General features: G+C 42.3%; 1 protein-coding gene across 12 annotated transcripts in view; it reads left to right on the top strand.

Moving 5' to 3' along the window:
• Positions 1-21,571, top strand: part of LOC144930254 (uncharacterized) — a 76,437-nt gene that overhangs the window by 41,140 nt on the left and 13,726 nt on the right. For 10 of the 12 annotated variants that reach the window (XR_013635427.1, XR_013635438.1, XR_013635437.1 and 7 more), the window contains one exon: positions 3,316-6,613. The exons of 1 other annotated variant lie outside the window; for it this stretch is intronic. Coding sequence is in view for 1 of the 11 variants with exons in the window: in XM_078851841.1 (XP_078707967.1) it covers positions 3,316-3,425 (110 nt within the window). In the remaining 10 variants the exon portion in view is untranslated. Of the gene's footprint in view, positions 1-3,315; positions 6,614-21,571 lie in introns of those variants that run through there. One more of the 12 variants, XR_013635428.1, reaches the window with a different exon arrangement.

Here is a 21,571-nt window from a genome sequence, read left to right as displayed (position 1 = left end):
CATAGAAAGCTGAAGCCCAAGCTACGCGGGGCTGAAGCCAAAACCCAAGCAACTCAGCATTGCAGGACCCCTTGTGGTGGCGGGCCACAGACAATTGCCCTGCTTGCTACCCCTTGTCATAAATATAAAGGGAAGGGTAAACCCCTTTAAAATCTCTCCTGGCCAGAGGAAAAATCCTCTCACCTGTAAAGGGTTAAGAAGCTAAAGGTAACCTCGCTGGCACCTGACCAAAATGACCAATGAGGAGACAAGATACTTTCAAAAGCGGGGAGGAGGGAGAGAAACAAAGGTCTGTGTGTCTGTTGGTATGCTGCTTTTGCCGGGGATAGAACAGGAATGGAGTCTTAGAACTTTTAGTAAGTAATCTAGCTAGGTATGCGTTAGATTATGATTTCTTTAAATGGCTGAGAAAAGAATTGTGCTGAATAGAATGACTATTTTTGTCTGTGTGTATTTTTTGTAACTTAAGGTTTTGCCTAGAGGGATTCTCTATGTTTTGAATCTAATTACCCTGTTAGGTATCTGCCATCCTGATTTTACAGGGGTGATTCCTTTGCTTCTATCTACTTCTATTTCTATTAAAAGTCTTCTTGTAAGAAAACTGAATGCTTTTTCATTGTTCTCAGATCCAAGGGTTTGGGTCTGTGGTCACCTATGCAAATTGGTGAGGATTTTTACCAAACCTTTCCCAGGAAGCGGGGTGCAAGGGTTGGGAGGATTTTGGGGGGAAAGACGTGTCCAAACTGTGTTTCCCAGTAAACCCAGTTAGAGTTTGGTGGTGGCAGTGGATATTCCAAGGACAAAGGACAAAATTAATTTGTACCTTGGGGAAGTTTTAACCTAAGCTTGTAAAAGTAAGCTTAGGAGGTTTTCATGCAGGTCCCCACATCTGTACCCTAGAGTTCAGAGTGGGGGAGGAACCTTGACACCTCTTAAGGCCAGCCCTGGCTTTTAATCTACTGGATATGCAGAAAAAACAGTGATTGTGGCACAGGTGGGCCGTGGAGGTTTTTAAAGCATGTTTGGGGGGCCTCAGAAAGAAAAACGTTGAGAACCCCTGGGCTAGAATTTACTTTACTGGCCGTCTCCTAGCGCTTAAACACAACTCCCACAGAAAAGCACAAGGAAACCCAGAATTCAAACCCAAAATTCACTGAGGATTTTTAGCAAGGATTGCACAGGGTCAACCTCCCCTCAGTCAGGTCCAAAAGAACAAAAGGAATAACTTAATTTTTAAATACCAACTTTATAAAAATCTTATAATGATAAAGAAATAAATTACTTAATTTTTACTACATAACAAGGTTCATAATCCACATACATTATCTTCATGGTTTACATAAATGTAAATAGAAGAAACAAATGAAATCTAAACAGATTAGTTCCCCCCTCCCTCACATGTAGTGAGTTCTAAAAGTTTAGGCTGAGTTCACCTGAGTCTTTGTTCATCAGTTCTATACAGTCTGCTGAGTCAAAAGCATTGCAATCCTATCTTCCCTCCTCTTGCTTGTAGAAATCTCCAACTAGAACCCAGGCAGATTCTTCCTCCTCCTCTGCCGGACTATGGACACACTCAGTTAGCTAACTACTGAACCAACCAGTATTAAGTACATAAATGAAACCCAGTGCTGCCAGGGCTTCCCTGTGCTGGGAGGTTAACAATAGCATTAACCTGCTCCAAAATACTCCAGAGTTGGAGAAAAACAACTTGCCTACCTTCTGCTCCTGCAGCTGAACTTCTCCCAAGCCACCCATGCAGGTCATACATCTTTTGCTGAAGCAGCTACTCTGACTACTTGCCCTCAATGTCTGAGGCCAGCTACAAAGAACCTATTGAGCATGCCCAGAAACTTATGGGTGTGAAATGCTAACTGTGCATCTGCCTAACAACAGTAGCCCAGACACAACTCCTTCCTCCTTCCCCTCTAGCTTCCTTAATGAGATATCTCCCTATTAGCCACGAGGATTACACTTGTACCTCCCCTAATGGAAACTTAGGGAGATGACATGCTCCCATGGAAAGAGCACTGGCTGGGGGACAGAAGACCTAGGTTCTAGTTGTAGCAGTTCCACTGACTTGCAGTGTGACTTTAGGCAAGTTGCTTCATTTCTCAGTTTTTCCATTTGTAAAATGTGGATACTTGCCCACTTTTGTAAAGAGCTTTGTGATCTGTGGCTTAAAAGTGCTGTAAGAAGATAGGTTTCAGAGTAACAGCCGTGTTAGTCTGTATCCGCAAAAAGAAAAGGAGGACTTGTGGCACCTTAGAGACTAACCAATTTATTTGAGCATAAGCTTTCGTGAGCTACAGCTGGGGCACTCCACTTGACACCGGCTGCCAACTAGACATGGAGCCATTGATCACTACCCGTTGAGCCCGACAATCTAGCCAGCTTTCTACCCACCTTATAGTGCATTCATCCAGCCCATACTTCCTTAACTTGCTGACAAGAATACTGTGGGAGACCGTGTCAAAAGCTTTGCTAAAGTCAAGAAACAATACATCCACTGCTTTCCCTTCATCCACAGAACCAGTAATCTCATCATAAAAGGCAATTAGATTAGTCAGGCATGACCTTCCCTTGGTGAATCCATGCTGACTGTTCCTGATCACTTTCCTCTCATGCAAGTGCTTCAGGATTGATTCTTTGAGGACCTGCTCCATGATTTTTCCAGGGACTGAGGTGAGGCTGACTGGCCTGTAGTTCCCTGAATCCTCCTTCTTCCCTTTTTTATTGAGTAACTCTAATATTACTAGTAGCCAAAAGCCTGTGCTGTCTCATGAGTGGGGCAGTGGGGCCAAGTAATCCACTATCTGTGCAGTCTCCCTCGTACAACTAATGAAATTGTTGCCTGCAAATTAGCTGTAGAGTAAGGATGGTGATTGCTTGATTTACCTCTGATGTCAAAATGACCGAGAACTTAAAAACTAGACTGTAATAGACCATGAATCCTAGTGATGACTTAATGTGGTGATATTCTGAACAAAAAGAGCTTTCAGCCATGCTTGTAGCTGTTTGGCTTCAGAGTGACCCAAGAGAGTGAGTGGCAATACTGCAGTCACTTATATAGATTGAGGTGGAGGCTGAGAGAAGCAAAGAAGAATCTCAACTGAAGAAAAACTGGGACAAGGTGCCCTGGGGTGTGTGTACTTTCTAGTTTTGGGGATTCTCATAGACAGCCTGTTGTCACTGGGTGATGTCCTCTTTGAGCCAAGCAAAGAAAGAATCACTACTAAGGATTTGACATTGATCATTAAATAGCAAGCTTTGGCTTGATTAGGTCTTAAAACTTCTTTTTTCTTAATGTTTCTCCAGTGTTGCTTCCACCACTGTCCAGGAGGGAGATGGGGGAATATCACACTGCAGGATACGTCTTCATCCAGTCATTGTCTAAGGCCAGAAATAAGCTGTTGAATGTCTCCTGAGGATGCAATGCACACAAAAAAATCACCCTTTCCCATTTGCTTTTTCTTTTTGGTGTTCCTGAAGTTGGTTGCCTGCAATCAACAGCTGAAGGCCCAGACATCACCAGGGGATGGTAAAGAGCAAAAAAGTCCTTTAAACACACCACCAATACAACACTCTTACTTCTGGGTTTGTGCTTCCTAGACTCCATATTAGCGCTCACAAACCCCTCTTTTAGGTTATATACACACACCCCTGTCCAGATGTTCCATGCTAGTTTCCGCTTGATCGTGGCGAGCAGAGGAGCTCCCTGCTGCTCTTTGCTATCAACAGATCACCATACCTTTTTATTGTTTTGGCCTGTTCCTAGTCAGTGTCCAGCTGCTTTAAGATTCCTGTGGTGTGGTGTTCAGAGCTTCAGCATACCTGCTGTGGAGCTGCAGGGCATCAGCTTCAGTGCTCCAGCACCTCCAAGCCCTCAGTGTTCCAGTGTTTTATGACTTCAGCAAACTTGTGGTCTCTAGACTTTGACCTGTTCTGGTGCCCTGGCACCCTGAAGCCTGTTTTGGTGGTTTGCCACCTTGAAGCCTTCACCCATTTTATCAGTTTTTCTTATATACAGAATGTCCTTGAAAGGGAAGGATACAAGCTCTTCAGCTTCAAGAACTGCCCCTATGACTGAACAGTGTCAAGAACAGATGACCACATAAGGTGCATTCTCTACAGTATATGGGGGAGTAGGATCAGTGTGTGCATCATATTTCCACAGAGGTAGCCCTCTACAATCAAGAAACATGAGGAGTGGCTCTTTCTTTGGGACATCTCAGAGACTCCCGGAAGTCTGTCAAGAGGAGTGCTGTGAAGGACAAGGCCTTGAAGTGTCAGCCTGAGTTGGCCAGGACTGGAGGGATCTGGGACCCAGTACTAGTGCCACCAATTGCCGTCTGCAATTGCAGACGTGGCCTCATGAGCAAACTCCAGTGGGGTTGCCTTACTACTGAAGCGCCCAGAACACTCAACTGAGGCGCTGGAGGCCAAGATGGGTTCTTTCTGGCTCATGCATCATTATCAATAATAAAGACTCAGCATGGTATATCTTATGCAACCCCCTCAGTTTCTTCTTTCATTTTGGTTGAGTGGCTACAACTGAGGCCAGAATTTGGCCCTATATTTGAAATGTAATGAGAAATTCTGTTGATCTGTGACCCTGAATAGACTTCAATTCATGCTCTCTCAGTAGTGTTAGCTCTGCAGAGCCAACAAGAAGAAAAAAAAGGGAAAAATGGGGGGTTTTTTGGTTCATTTGTTTTTTTGGCCAGGGAAGGAGGCAGTTACAAAACTGAATACACACAAGGAGCAGATATGTTAAGTGCAAAAGAAACATCTTCAAATAGTCACTTTTCAGAGTGGGACCACATTTAAATTCTACATCAATGCCTCTTTCCAGTTTAAATAGTTTTCTCAAAGCTCACACACTGCTGGGATTGTAATAAAACATTTCCTATTCTCGAATCACGTGTTTAGGAATTTTGTTCTGTGGAGGATCTGGTCTCTGAGCTGCAGGGAAAGCTTCATCAATGAACTTACCAATGACACTCAAGTGCAACAAGAGAGCCAAAGTAAGTCTTGGAAAACAGAGAGTTGACTAAGAAGGGAGAGGTTTCTTCCAGCTTGGGATAAAAGGGGAAGCAGCACTTGTGGCTGATCTTCTCTCTGCCTCTCTTGAATGTACTGAAACTTGAGAGGTATCCCTTCTGTCCTGCCCATCTGGGAATGGGAGCAAAAATTTACTACATCTTTGAGAAAAGTGTGCTGTCTCTGAGTACTGTGTGGCTGTAATTAGTGTTAGTCTCCTCCCACTGACAGTTTCAGTTCCAAGGCGTTCCAAACTGACCAGTCTGTAAGTGCACCGTTTATATGTAGCCATTAAATAAGTGGATATTTGGCAGTATGTAAATGGAAGACACTAAATCTGTAGTGTATGAGTATGGAGTGGAAAGGGGTAATTTTAACTATGGGATCCCAAGTCACTCTTATTTTAAAAATTACTAAAACTATTTAGAATAGCAGCTGTGTTAGTCTGTATCCGCAAAAAGAACAGGAGTACTTGTGGCACCTTGGAGACTAACAAATTTATTTGAGCATAAGCTTTCGTGGGCTACAGCCCACTTCATCTGATGCATATAATGGAACATATAGTAAGAGGATATATATATACATACAGAGAATCATGAAAAGGTGGGAGTTGCCATACAAACTGTAAGAGGCTAATTAATTAAGATGAGCTATTATCAGCATGAGAAAAAATTTTGTAGTGATAATCAAGATGGCCCATTTAGACAGTTGACAAGAAGGTGTGAGGATACTTAACATGGAGAAATAGATTCAATATGTGTAATGACCCAGCCACTCCCAGTCTCTATTCAAACCCAAGTTAATGGTATCTAGTTTGCATATTAATTCAGGATCAGCAGTTTCTCTTTGGAGTCTGTTTTTGAAGTTTTTCTGTTGCAAAATTGCCATCCTTAAGTCTGGTACTGAACGGCCAGAACTATTTAGTTTAGAGAAACAAGAAATGGTTGGCATCTCTTCCAATTGTTTCTCTTACTGCCGACTTAGGGGTGTGGCCCCCACTATTTTAGTCATGGTTCTTTTACATACCTTAGGGAACACCTACACAGAAAGTCCATTATTAACCATGACTATTTTATTATTGAAGCAAGGAAAAGAAAACTTTAAACAAGACAAAACACAACTTCTGTCACAATCTTTTCTATCTTTGTCTCTGTGGAGCAGAGAGCTTGAAGCAGAGATTACACCTTTGAGTGGATTGCCTCCTGGGGGCATTCTTTGTTTGGTAAAGTAAGATCAGAATATATTGATTCCCCAAATTATTGTGAATTCAGTTTTAGTATCTTATTACATACTCAAACTGTTTATAATTCTGCAAAATAATTTGTTTAACGGCAGGATGGGAAACCAATCTAACTACATCCTATGAAGATGAAGAAAAGTCAGTTACTTAGAAGAAGTCATTTAAGAAACTGTCTTGAGAGGCCAATTTATGAATATTAATAATCTTAAATCTAATTAAGTCTTATTTCTTTGTTTAGCTCCTGTCTCCTCTCCAGGAACACCTGGTCTAGACACTGGGCGACTAGTAGGAGAAACATAGTATGGTCAGGTTTCAGAGTAACAGCCGTGTTAGTCTATATTCGCAAAAAGAAAAGGAGTACTTGTGGCACCTTAGAGACTAACCAATTTATTTGAGCATGAGCTTAGCTCATGCTCAAATAAATTGGTTAGTCTCTAAGGTGCCACAAGTACTCCTTTTCTTTTTATAGTATGGTCAGTTACAACAATATTTCCATAGTCCAGTAAAATCATTATATGAATTTAAATCTACAATCTGGCAGTTTCTTAGTTAACTTTCTCTCACCAATTCACACTGACGTTTTGGGGAGGTTCTCCTTAGCATGGTTTCTTCTTGGGTCTTCTCTTTCTTTTCTTATATGGCAGTGGCAGCTTGTTTGTAGAGATGAACAGACTGAATTGTGATATGCTTGCTATCTGAGCAGAGGTGCTTGTTGCTGAGGGTTGCTGTCTAAGCATAGGTTTTTAAAAAAAATACTTTTCTCATTCCTATTTCCAAGAAATTATAGGAAAACACACCTCTTTCAAGCTGATTTAGATCCATGGTTGGTTGGTGTCACTTTCATTGGTTGCATGCCTTTCGGGTTTGCTTAGGTGACACCTTCAGTTTCTGAATATACAACCTGCCTAAAGAATATGCTGCATTTCTTTAATTACCTTTGTTCTTCTTGTGGCAGGAAAGCATCAGAGAACTTTTAAAGTTAGGGAGAATTAAAACTTTCTATTTGGTCCATTTTCTGAGATACTCTTCCAATTTTATTAGCATTTGACAGGAAATGAAATTCTGTTTTCAAAAAGTTGAAACATTCCTATTCTTTTATATAAAGGTTTTAGTTCTCATAACAGTCTTTGTAAATTAAATAACTCTTAAAAATGTTTAGTTTTAAATAATTAAAATTGCTGATTCTTATAGCAATTTTTGGAGAGATGATTCTTGTCTTCCTGAGTTGAGTGAGATTTGCTTATACACTGCTGTTACCTATGGTTTTCAGAACCCGCAGCAGTGGTAACTTAACTGCTTAACTCCAGGTGGTGTCAGGAGTGAATCAGTGGGAACACAGCAATTTCGTCTGATAAAAGATTAATGCAAGTAAGTGTGCTGTACCTAAGAGTATGTCTACACTACGAAATTAGGTCAATCTTATAGAAGTCAATTTTTAGAAATTGATTTTATACAATCGATTGCATATGTCCACACAAAGCGCATTAAGTCGGTAGAGTGAGTCCTCACTACCGTGGCTAGCGTCGACTTTCAGAGTGTTGCACTGTGGGTAGCTATTCCACAGTTCCCGCAGTCTCCGCTGCCCATTGGAATTCTGAATTGAGCTCCCAATGCCTGATGGGGCAAAAACATTGTCATGGGTGGTTTTGGGTACGTGTCGTCAGTCACCCCTCCTTCCGTAAAAGCAATGGCAGACAATCATTTTGCGCCTTTTTTCCATGCAGTCGCCATACTGTTGTCAGCAGATGGTGCAGTAGGACTGCTAACCATCATCGTCCTCCACCATCATCATCATCATCCACCGCGTCTGCTGCAACTCTGCTCTCCTAGTGCCATGAATTCACCTCGCAGTTCCTCTCGTCAATCTGTATAAATATCTATTCTCATGGCATCCGTCATCATCCACCGCTTCTGCAGCAACTCTGCTCTCCTGCAGATGCCATACCACGGCAAGCATGGAGCCCGCTCAACTCACTGCTGCTGTTGTGAGCATTGCAAACACCTCGCGCATTATCCTTCAGAATGTGCAGAATGTGCAAAAGCAGGTGAGGAGGCGACGACAGCACGATCATGATAGTGATGAGGACATGGACACAGACTTCTCTCAAAGCATGCGCCCTGGCAATTTGGACATCATGATGGTAATGGGGCAGGTTCATGCCATGGAACGCCAATTCTGGGCCCAGGAAACAAGCACAGACTGTTGGGACCACATAGTGTTGCAGGTCTGGGATGATTCCCAGTGGCTCCGAAACTTTTGCATGCCTAAGGGCACTTTCATGGAACTTTGACTTGCTTTCCCCTGCCCTGAAGCACAAGAATACCAAGATGAGAGCAGCCTTCACAGTTGAGAAGCGAGTGGCGATAGCCCTCTGGAAGCTTGCAATGCCAGACAGCTATCGGTCAGTCAGGAATCAATTTGGAATGGGTAAATCTACTGTGGGGGCTGCTGTGATCCAGGTAACCAATGCAATCACTGAGCTGCTGCTATCAAGGGTAGTGACTCTGGGAAATGTGCAGGTCATAGTGGATGGCTTTGCTGCAATGAGGTTCCCTAACTGTGGTGGGGCGATAGACGGAATGCATATCCCTATCTTGGGTCCAGACCACCTTGGCAGCCAGTACATAAACCGCAAGGGGTACTTTTCAATGGTGCTGCAAGCACTGGTGGATCACAAGGGACATTTCACCGACGTCAACGTGGGATCACCAGGAAAGGTGCATGACGCTCACATCTTCAGGAATTCTGGTCCATTTGAACAGCTTCAGGAAGGAACTTACTTCCCAGACCAGAAAATTACCATTGGGGATATTGAAATGCCTATAGTTATCCTCGGTGACCCAGTCTACCCCTTAATGCCATGGCTCATGAAGCCATACACAGGTACCCATGACAGTAGTAAGGAGCAGTTCAACTATAGGCTGAGCAAGTGCAGAATGGTGGTAGAATGTGCATTTGGATGTTTAAAAGCTCGCTGATGGAGTTTACTGACTAGGTTAGACCTCAGTGAAACCAATATTCCCATTGTTATTGCTGCTTGTTGTGTGCTCCACAATATCTGTGAGAGTAAGGGGGAGACGTTTATGGCGGGGTGGGAGGTTAAGGCAAATCGCCTGTCGGCCGATTACACACAGCCAGACACCAGGGCGATTAGAAGAGCACAGCTGGGTGCCGTGCACATCAGAGAAGCTTTGAAAACCAGTTTCATGACTGGTCAGGCTATGGTGTGACAGTCCTGTTTGTTTCTCCTTGATGAAAACCCACCCCCTTGGTTGACTCTACTTCCCTGTAAGCCAACCAACCTCCCCCCTTCGATCACCACTTTCAGAGGCAATAAAGTCATTATTGTTTTAAAATCATGCATTCTTTATTAATTCATCACACAAATAGGGAGAAAACTCGCAAGGTAGCCCGGGAGGGTTGGGTGAGGAGGGCAGCATCAGGTTGGGTGGTGGATGAGGGGAGGCGGGAAGGACAAGGCCACACTACAGTTCAAAACTTATTGAATGCCAGCCTTCGGTTTCTTGTGCAATCCTCTAGGGTGGAGTGGCTGGGTGCCCATAGCCTCTCCCCCTTCCCCCGCATTCTTGGGCGTCTGGGTGAGGAGGATATGGAACTTGGGGAGGAGGGCACGCGGTTATACAGGGGCTGCAGTGGCGGTCTGTGCTCCTGCTGCCTTTCCTGCAGCTCCACCAGATGCCCAAGCATGTCAGTTTGCTCCCCCATTAGGCTCAGCATCACGCTCCTGCCTCCTTTCATCGCGCTCCTGCCTCCTCACATCATGCTCATTTAATGCGTTCCTGGACTCTGCCATTTTTTGCCTCCATGCATTCTGCTGACCTCTTTCAGTGTGGGAGGACTGCATGAGCTCTGAGAGCATTTCATCATGAGTGCGTTTTTTTTCGCCTTCTAATCTGAGCTAGCCTATGGGGCGGAGGTGTTAGGGGGAGCGTAGAAACATTTTCAGCTGAGGGAGGAAAAAAATGGAGAGTAGTGTTTAAAAAGATACATTTTAGAGAACAAAGGAAAGACTATTTCACACTGAATCAAGCGATTCACAGTACATAGCACATGTGCTTTTGGTACAAGGTTGCATTTTGCCTCTTATATTGAGTGCCTGCCAGTTTGGTGTGAGACATCACACACGCTCAGCTGGGCAACAGAATTTGGCTTGCAGGCAGCCGTGGTAAGGCAAAGGGTTTCGGCTTCTTCAACCTTCATAACATGTGGGAATGGTTTCAAAGAGCAGTGCCCTCCTTTCCCATACCAAGCAAAGCCTGTTGGGTTGGCCATTTAAAAGGAGGGGCTGTGGTTTTAGGGTGAATGTGCAGCACAACCCCCCCCCCCCAATTCTCTGGGATGATCGCTTCACCCCACCACCCAACGCATGGCTAGTATCAGGGAAGATCCCTGTCAGCCAAAAGTGACCAGCTCAGCATGAATGGGCCTCCCTGCACCGCATGGCTAACAGCGGGGATGATTTCTTTTCAGCCAAAGGCAAACAGCCCAGCAGGAATGGGCATCTCTGAATGTCCCCTTAAACAAATTTCCCGTATTTCAACCAGGTGACCATGAATTATATCGCTCTCCTGAGACTAACACAGAGAGTACCTCCAGGAGAGCTTCATGAAGATGTTCCTGGAGGATTTTGGCTTCATCCCCAGACATGTTAACAGACTTTTCCAGTAGCTATACTGGCCGAGAATGCATCCCAAGTCTTCAGGGCAAATTAATCATTAAACACGCTTGCTTTTAAACCCTGCATTATATTTACAAAGGTACACTCACCAGAGGTGCCTCCTCTGGCTTCATGGTCCAGGAGCCCACCTTGGGAGGGTTGGGAGGGTATTGGCTCCAGGGTGATGAACAGTTCCAGCTGCCAGGAAGGAGGGATGCTCCGCTTGCCTGCTGTGCGTTATCCTCAACCTTTTCCTCCTCCTCATCTTCCTCATCCACAAAATCCTCATGCCTGTTGCATGAGACTTCCCCCTTGCAGGTGTCCATGGACAGTAGTTGGGAAGTGATAGGGGATCCCCTAGAATTGCATTCAGCTCATCATAGAAGCAGCATGTATGAGACTCTGACCCAGAGCAACTGTTTGCATCCTTTGTTTTTTGGTAGGCTTGCCTCAGCTCCTTAACTTTCCTGTGGCACTGCTGTGTGTCCCTGTTGTAGCCTCTGTCCATTATGCCCTTGGAGATTTTGGCAAATATATTGGCATTTTGTCTCTTGGAACGGAGTTCTGCCTGCATGGATTCTTCTCCCCATACAGCGATCTGATCCACTACCTCCCGTTCAGTCCATGCTGGAGCTCTTTTGAGATTCTGGGACTCCATGGTCACCTGTGCTGACCAGATTGCCACGCTGGCCAAACAGGAAATGAAATTCAAAAGTTCCCGGGGCTTTTCCTGTCAACCTGGCCAGTGCCTCTGAGTTGAGAGTGCTGTCCAGAGCGGTCACAATGGAGCACTCTTGGGTAGCTCCCAGAGGCCAATACCGTCAAATTCAGTCCACGCTACCCCAAATTCGACCCAGCGAGATCAATTTTATCATTCCTCCCCTCACTGGGGAGGAGTACAGAAATCAATTTTAAGAGCCCTTTAAGTCAACAAAACAGGCTTGGTCATGTGGTCGGGTGCAGGGTTAAATCGACCTAATGCTGCTAAATTCGACCTAAACTCGTAGTGTAGACCTGGGCTAAAACTGCAGTTCATTAGATTTGAGCACACACAGACATAAGCAATAAGTTTAGAACATCCCAGATATTTACCTAAAATCTGGAACAGTATTGAGCAGCAGGTACGGAGTGGCCAGTTGCTCACCTGCTGGGGAAAAAAAGTGTCAGGAAAAACATCTCTTAAGATGGCTTCAGAGGACTGCTCCAAAGTACACTCTATAGCAGTGGTTCTCAAACTTTTGTACTGGTGACCCCTTTCACATAGCAAGCCTCTGAGTGCGACCCCCTTATACATTAAAACCACTTTTTTACATATTGAACACCATTATAAATGCTGGAGGAAAAGCAGGGTTTGGGGTGGAGCCTGACAGCTCGCAATCCCACATGTAATAACCACACAACCTCCTGAGGGGTCCCAACTCCCAGTTTGAGAACCCCTGTTCTATAGCTAATCCTTTTTATAACTAACTTCTACAAAACACATAGGTTATAATGACCCTTTCTGGATCATCACTTTTACTAATTTTCAATAACCTTCTAATACCAGAGGAGCTCAGACTCAAGGTTTTGCATCCACTTATCTCTTTCAGTCTCAATTATTTACTTTCTTTCCCCTCCTCCCATTCTGATTAACAGAAATTGCCAGCTATTTTTGATCTTGCCTCTAAAAGCCTGTTTTCCAATTAACTCTGTACTATGTGGTGTTCTATTTTATTAATTGATGGTGGCTGAATGCGTATAATATGCTTACAATTGGCTTGATCACATTCTGGGATACACACACCCCTCAAATCTAGGGTAACACTGGCAGTAATTAACTACTCATCAATATAAATATTCTATACTTAAATGGCTTCTTGCATTAGTAATTAGGTTAGTAAGACCATTAGCTTGATGTCCCATCATGGACTTATTTTACTGTTTGCATAGCAATTATATTAGGAGCTCTGCACTACTTAGCCAACATATTTGCAAGTGTGCATTTCACAAATGTTTCCTATTTCAACATTTCAGAAATAAACAAAAGGTTTAAACATCTCCAACTTCATATTTTTCTCTAAAACACAAGTGGAGGTTTTTCTTTGAAAAGAAAAGGGGGGTTGGCAGGGCTTGCTTTACTCCTAGATTTATTGCTCTGATAACACACCCTACATTCCTTTTATAATTAGGTCCCTTCCTAAAACAAGAATGGTTTCATGGCTAATGAGGTTATCTTCTTGGTGTTTGCTTGTTCTTGAGACACAAAATAGAAATCTTCCGGAATTTCTTAGATTAGCTTTAACATTTTGTAACATAACTATCTACATTTATGTACTGTTATATTTAAGCATCTTGGCTATAATGTACCTGTAACTATTCAGTAAAGGCACAAATAAGTTTGTAATGACCTAATATTAAAAATGTTATAATTTGTATTATCATTCTTGCATCAGTTATGAGGTCTGTCCCCTACAGGAGATGATGATAGCTGCCTGCAATAGGATGTCATTGTAGATACAAGATTGTGATGGTGTCTTGGCTTGAGGCTGATTCATAGTGAAATGGTTCTGTTAATAGTATAAAGAAACCTAGGTTAAAATCGGATCTGTTTTACACAAATGTAAATCTGGAATGATTTCATTGCAATCAATAGAGTTTCTGCAAATTCATCTACAAAAACTGTAAGGGGCAGTTATGGTTGCTGCGGCACAACAGGACTTCTTCTGCTTGTGCCTTTCCAGAAGTCAAGACATCAAAACCCCAGACTCAAACACTGGAAAACCAGGAAATGTTGCAGCAGGGTCCAGCCATATATCCCTTAACAGCATCTAGCATTACAACAAAAAGCAACCTCAAATGTTGGGGAAAAAACAGGAAATGTTCAGTTGAAATCCTGCCATGTATCCCTTAAGAATGTTAACAGTACAACAAAAAGCAAATCACATACCTAAACCTTAACTGTGCTTTTCCTGGTTTACTCTTCCCATACAACACACCAAGACAAACTTAATTCTGCCCTGAGGGGGGATACTGTAAGGGTCTCACTACATTACAGTACCTTGTCCCTCCATAACAAACATTCATTTTGTGACGGTCCAATTATTGATTGGACTAATGCAATGTGACCCAAAGTATCATGACACTCAGATCTACTTGTCTCCAATATGATGGCTTATGGGAGGGTAGAGTTAAGGTGGTCTTGGTATGTGATGTGGGGAGAATCATACTTAGCTACTGGAGAAAAAACCCTTTGTCTTATATCTGTAGGCATCTAAGTCTCAGGGTGAAAGCCTCTCAGCATCTGACGGCAGAAAGGCTGCTGATGGGCTCTCCCCTCATTGTAGGGCCAGATCATTGTGCTGTCAAGCTTAATTTGGGAAGGCTTCTCTTTGGCCTCAGATGACCTAGAGGATTTATTTGATGCTAAGCACATGTCCACTGTAGAGAAACTCTAGGATAGTTACTTCTTGGGGACAGAGCCTATCTTTTCATGTTTCTTACAGTAGCTTAATATACACATCAGTGACTTAATTTCTGTAATGTTTTATCTGGTGAATCAAGGTGACAATGAACTAGGAATTTCCATGACCTCTGGTCAAACAAATTCTTTCTGGACACAAATAATTATGCCCTTGGGGATACAGGCCCTATTTTGTGGTGGGATTCTGCTTGTTAGTTAACAGAATTTGTTCTTTGGGTTAAATTAAACATTTCCCATTTCATTTTTAGGCCTTGGTGAGTTGATTGATGACTATCATCCAACAGCGTTGCCTCAGTTTAGCAATTTCAATGAAGCAGTTCAAGACCCAACAAGGAACATGTGAAACAATTAATCCACAAGAACACCTTGTCTACATACGATAGAAATAACCAAAATAACTAAACTGGTTTTTAATCCACAGCTCTAGTTATTTTGGGTGTTGGATGCTTATTTAGATTAAGAGACTTGCTCATTTAAACAAAATAATTTAAACAATTAATTTAAACAAATCTTTTAAATCAAAGTAGGAAACTCTTAATCCGGAATGTGTCCATACATAGATCTGCATTGAACTAACTAGAGCTGTAAGTAAAAACAGACTTAGTTATTGTAGTTCAAATTTGTGTGACTTCAGAAAATAGTTTTTGAGACTGTATCACTGCTCACAAGTCCACTGCTATGGCTTTATGAGCGCCCTGCCCCCACTCCATATTTAGGGAGATGTTGTTCAGAGTGGCAAGAATGATGCAAGGGCCAGATAGAAGGGGGAGGGAGGAAAGGAGAATGCATGCCAGGGCTAGGCCCCTTCTCCTTGGATTCTCTGCCCACCATTCGCCAGCCATAAGGGGAGAGAGCAAGCTGATTAGCCCTTGCACTCCCCACTCAACAATGATTTAAACCCCTCCTGGGCTTTCAGAGGGGTCTCCTGCCCCTTTAACTACTTGTAAACTGCCAGCAATGCTATCAGGGAGAAACTGTGTGGGGAGTACAGGTCCCATGGCAACCGCAAGATTGAAGCTCTTCCCCATGCTGACAGCTGTCCACTGCTACATCTCTAAGAAATATCTCCTGTGAGGTCCACTACCAAGTCCACAGCAGTGATGCCTCTGGGGAACATTTCCTGGAATTGTCGATGTGCTAGATTGCATCTCAGTAACATCTCCTCAGCAGGCAAGAAAACCTCACAGATATTTCTGTAGTTTAGCAGGATTGGATTCCGACAGAGGGGGTGGATTTGCCTTGCATATAAATAATTTTTGGCAACAGGGACTAGAAATTGGGAAAGCCTGCAGTAATTCCCCCAACACCTTCTCTGCTCTCCTTCTAAATATATAAAATTAAGTGTTTGTAGTGGTTAATATTGCTTAATATTTTGTGGGGCGACCAGTTATTTTGGAAGTGTTCTGAGTAGCTACTGTGCATGCTGGGTAAGCTGAATAGTAACGAAGCCAGACTGAACTGGAAGTAGTAACTGGAGAACACTGGAGATTTTCTTGCAAAGGGCTGGAGGAAGTGGAGACTGTGGGCCAGATTTTTAAAAGTATCTATGCACCTAATTATACAGATAGAGGCCTAGTGGGATTTTGAAGTGTATTGGTGCCTACATGCCTTAGAAACTGCCCCTTTGTATCTTGTCTAAATCACTCTTGAAAATGAGACTGAGACACTTAGGGCTAGATCCATAAAGGATTTAGGCACCTAACCACTTCAGGTGCCTAAGTCCGACAATTTACATTTTTGCTGGTGGGCACATATACAGCCACCTGAGTCCTGACACCGCTGAGCTGCTCAGTGAATAAGCCCCAGCGGGATCCTCAGGGTAGATGAGGGGATGACTCATCTGTGAGGCATGATTCGATACGTGTGCTCAGAGCCATCTACTGGATTGTGCCTTGCACAAAACAGTGGTGCCCTTTACCCCAGTGGTTAGAGCATGCATGCAGGACATGGGAAACAAGTTCAAATCCCCACTCTGTCTGATTTGGTGTAGAGGCTTCAACCCAGGTCTCCAATCTCCCAGGCAAACACATGGAACTATAGTGTATTCTGGGGTGGGGATCTCAGGCTTCTGCAAAGCTGTTATGGTTTGTATGACCTACTTATTGGTAGCTACTTTATTGGTGCATGGGCTTCGATCCGACTTTCCCACATCCCAGGGGAGTCCCCTAACTGCTGAGCTATGGAGAGCTCTCTCTGGCCCAGTGGAACAGCTTCGACATGAGAGACTGAGACACCTACCCCAGAATACCCTCTAGCACAGTAGTTAGGGCATTCACCCGGGAGATCTAGATTCAAGTCCATGCTCCCAATCAGGCAGAGTGTGATTTGAATCTGAGTCTCCCACATGCTAGAGCCTGGGCTGTGAGAATCCACTAGGAGGTGGGTCCCAGAACCCAGCCTGAGCCCCAGTGTCTACATCACAATTTTATAGCCCTGCGGCCAAAGCCCTGCAAGCTCAAGTCATCTAACCTGGGCCAGCCACGGGTGTTTTATTGCAGTGTAGACATACCCTGTGAATCCCATAGCTGGGCGTCAGTAGTATACCGCCCAATAGTACTCATCATCATATATTTTTGACAGGTTTCCACACCCTTTTTATGGTTTATGTCCCCCCCTCTTGGCCCATTTCTGGTCATGTACACATTTGGCACCAATGGCCATTTTGAATATTTTTTCCTTTTTTTTTTGTATTGGGGAATGTTAGGGGTGCTTGTGTTTTGACATGTTTGTCTGGGTTTGGTGAGAAAAATTAAAGAAAAGAGAAATAAAGAGTTTTTAAAAATAAAGAATAGAGTTGAGAAAAGCAAGAGAAGCTGTGTCACTTAGCACGTGGCAATAAGAGGAGCACAGAGGATTTTAAAAATGCTTTAGAAAAAATAAGTATTATTTTGAAATAAATTAAATAAAAGCAAAAAGGGTTATTAAATAAGATGAAAAATAAAGAAAATGGTTTTAAAGAAATTAAAGAATACAGGGCAAAGAGATTTTAAAGGAGAGAAGCAGCAAACTTACCCAAGCAGATGTCCTTAGTGAAATGACAACTATCTGGGACAGCGAGCCTTAGGGGCAAACCACACCAGACCAATCAGAAGCTGTTCTACAGCTACATCATAGACTGTTTCAGGAAGAATGCAATCATATCATACCAAGATTTTAAATCAAGATCTACCTGCTCCTCTCTCCCTCCCCTCCTTTCTGTTTGAAGATGTAAGATAAACAGAAACAAACCCATTTTAAAAATTCTTTTGTTAACAGTGAAATAAAGGTGTTCTATTTCTCTCTCAAAAAAAATATACCTGCTTGCTTTTTAAAGTTTTGCCTATAGGAAAACTTCTGTAAAGAAATTATACAAAAACATGGGCTAATTGAAAAAAAAAATGCAGCGCATGCAAAAGAGTTAACACTTCTTACCAGAGACAAGGAGTCTGTTTTCCCCCGCCATACACAGACTTTCCTCTTTCCTAATTTTTTTTTAAATCTAAACCAAGTACAAACAAACAAACTTTTGAAACATTAAAGGGAACAGGCAGGTAGATTTCTTTATTTAGTTTTGTTAAAGAAACTTGTGAAACTTATAACAAACTTCCTTATTTTATTTACTAGAAACTGACTTTAGCTTTGTAAAAGGGTGAATGTCATTTACAATAAAAATTTAAGAGGAATGAATAACTGCGTGAAGGAGTAAGATAAATATCCCCCTCTCCTGTGATTTGAAGCTGTTAACTACTGCAACAAAATAGTGTTTATTAGGAATAAAACTGTATGAAAATTTTAAAAGACAAGACATGTGACTGCATGAAGTTCAGCTATAGCCTCGCTGAAGAAACACCCATTCTTGACTTTTCGCCTTTTGCTAAACATGCAGTGTTTAATCATTTCAAAATAGTTTTTAAAAGTTTAACATGAAAATACAGCATTGAAATAGCTATAACATAACAAGGCCTCTTTTAGGGATGTTTCATATGCAGTGAGGCCTATTTGAAGCAGCAAGTTTTCTTAAAAGCGGCAGCGATAGCACAGGCTTAGAACCATAGAACCATAGACTATCAGGGTTGGAAGGGACCTCAGGAGGTCATCTAGTCCAACCCCCTGCCCAGAGCAGGACCACTCCCCAATTAAATCATCCCAGCCAGGGCTTTGTCAAGCCTGACCTTAAAAACCTCAAAGGCAGGAGATTCCACCACCTCCCTAGGCAACGCATTCCAGTGTTTCACCACCTTCCTAGTGAAAAAGATTTTCCTAATATCCAACCTAAACCTCCCCCACTGCAACTTGAGACCATTACTCCTTGTCCTGTCATCTGCTACCACTGAGAACAGTCTAGATCCATCCTCTTTGGAAACCCCTTACAGGTAGTTGAAAGCAGCTATCAAATCCCCCCTCATTCTTCTCTTCTGCAGACTAAACATCCCAGTTCCCTCAGCCTCTCCTCATAAGTCATGTGTTCCAGTCCCCTAATCATTTTTGTTGCCTTCCACTGGACGCTTTCCAATTTTTTCACATCCTTCTTGTAGTGTGGGGCCCAAAACTGGACACAGTACTCCAGATGAGGCCTCACCAATGTCGAATAGAGGGGAACGATCACGTCCCTCGATCCGCTGGCAATGCCCCTACTTATACATCCCAAAATGCCATTGGCCTTCTTGGCAACAACGGCACACTGTTGGCTTAAAATTAAATAATGTAAACCTACAGAGATGCTAAGTTTACTTAAATTCCATCATTAAATAATCATCATCGCAGCATAAAGGTTTTAGTCTGAAGGACATACCTAGTAAGAAAGCCCCTGTTTACAGGAACGTAAATTGTAAAGAAATGACAATTTACCGGTAACCAGTTACAATGTATTTAACACATTTTTAATTGTTTTATAATAAAAGTTTAAAGGAGAGAAATTATGTCACAACAGCCCCCCTCCTTTTTTTCCCTAGAAGAAAACTGTGTGAAAGAGGTAGAAAAAAATGGACTCCCTCCCCTTCTTATTTGAAGAAATGACTTTTTAAAAATTAATTTTCAGGGGACCCCCCCCAGTCCTCCTCTTTTTTTAAAAAAACAGGCTGAGGCCTATAAATAGAGAAAACTGGACATAGTGTTCAAAGAAATAAGACTTCAGTCATCATGGAGAGCAATGAAATCGAAAGGGAAAATATTATTTTGTGTGTGCCACCATGATTTTTATACATGTGAGGTGTTTAAAATAAAAAGCCATTATTGTTTGCTAAATAGGATGACGCCTTTTTCCTTGAAATATCACAAACTACACTAGAAGGGTTAAATTTTGGTAAGATGTTTAATATTTTACAGAATTATGGCTTATTCTTGAAAGAAATGTTTTTAAAGTTTTTATTTTTTTAATTTAGACCACAATGGTAGTCAAATTCCATGAACAGCTTCTGATTGGTCCCGTGTGATTTGCCCCTAAGGCTCACCACCCAGAATAGTTATTTCACTAGGGGCAGCTGCTTGGGTACGCTTGCTGCTTCTCTCTTGTTTGAAATCTCTTTTCCATGTGTTCAGTGATACAGACTCTATATCTTTTCTTTAAAATCTTTTTCTTCCTGTATTGTCTCAACTCTATACTCTAGAAAAAAGGATTATTTTGAAATATAGAGTTGAGAAATTAAAGAGGATTTTAAAGAAATTAAACAATAGAGTTGTGCTTGTTCCAAAAGGTTTAAGAAAGAAAAGAGTTTTTTAAGAATAAAGAATGAGTTTTAAAGCAGAGTACATGGCAGAGTATGAGAGCAAAGAGGGTTTTAAAAGTTTAGAAAAAAGGATTTTAAAAGCCTCCTCTTACTGCCATGAGCTCTGTGACACAGGTTCTCTTGCTTTTCTCAACTCTATTCTTTATTTTTTTTAAACTTTTCTTAATTTCTCTTTTCTTTAATTTTTTTTCTCACAAAACCATGTCAAAACACATGCACACAAGCACCCCTAACATTACCCAATACAAAAATTAAAAAATGAAGAAAAATATTTTTTTTAAATTGCTGAAGACACCAAATGTGTGCATGACCGGAAATGGGATGGGAAGGCAAGATATAAGTCATAGAAAGAGCGTGGAAGTCTGTCAAAAGTACATGGTGATGAGTACTGTGAAGCAGTACACTACTGGCACCTAACTCATCCTTTGTGTTATCTAGGGAGACTGGTCCACTAACATGGGGCTGAGGATCCTGCTGTATGGGTAGGGTGCTAAACATTAGGCACTGCAATGCTCGGTGTTGCAATGCCTAAGTCCTTTGGAGATCTAGCCCTAAATCACTTTTGAAAATGGGATTTAGACCTTGCAATACTGTGTGAAGCAGCACCTAAATACCTTTTAAAAATGTAGTCACTTAGACCCAGTCTTTTGAAAATGGGACTTAAGAGCGTAAGTCATTTTGGCACTCTTGAAAGTGCCAAGAAGCTGTCTCTACCTGCAGAAGGCTGCAGGGTATGAGATCTGTTCAGCTTAGGTTTGTACAGTGATTACCACAGTGAGACCCTGGCTTATAATTCAGGTCCTGAGGCATCACTGCAATAACAATAGTAGGAGCGGGCTGGAGTGTATGCGGGCCAAAGACTTATTGCTGCAGAGAACTGTTGAACGGTAAGTGGTCTTGCAGGGCATGAGACCTGGAGGGAAAACAAAATCTACATCCCTGCATCCTCTCTGTCACTTACAAATCTCGCTCTGTCCTCTACAAGAAGCTTCATCAGAGTTCCATCAGCTGTTTAGGGCTCATAGCATCAGCCAGTGTGATTCTGGCATTTCTCCCTCCCCAAGCACTAAAACAAGATGCAATTCTGTTAAAAAGTGACAGCTGAGCATTGACTGCCTGTATGAATAGACAGGGATGGCCCATTGTTTCCATTTAAAACAGAAGTGATCAAAATCATTTCCTTTGAAACACAAGGAGTGACCATAAAAACAATTTACTGTACATCTAAAGTGCCTAGGATGGTTACAGGTAAAAAATATATACAAATTAATCATTCCCAGGTCATGGAGGTATCTTGCCATCTGACACTGCTCTCAGATGTATCTCACCCTGGATTTTTCCATGTGAGAAATGTATGGGAGTAACAAGAATCTATTTAACAGGTAGAATATTTAAAGCCCTACTACACAGTTATTTCCATAGTGCTATATTTTAACTGGTTGCAAGA

Source organism: Lepidochelys kempii, chromosome 2, assembly GCF_965140285.1.
Source record: "Lepidochelys kempii isolate rLepKem1 chromosome 2, rLepKem1.hap1, whole genome shotgun sequence".
Lineage (NCBI taxonomy): Eukaryota > Metazoa > Chordata > Testudines > Cheloniidae > Lepidochelys > Lepidochelys kempii.
This window is presented reverse-complemented; position numbering and strand designations above follow the sequence as displayed.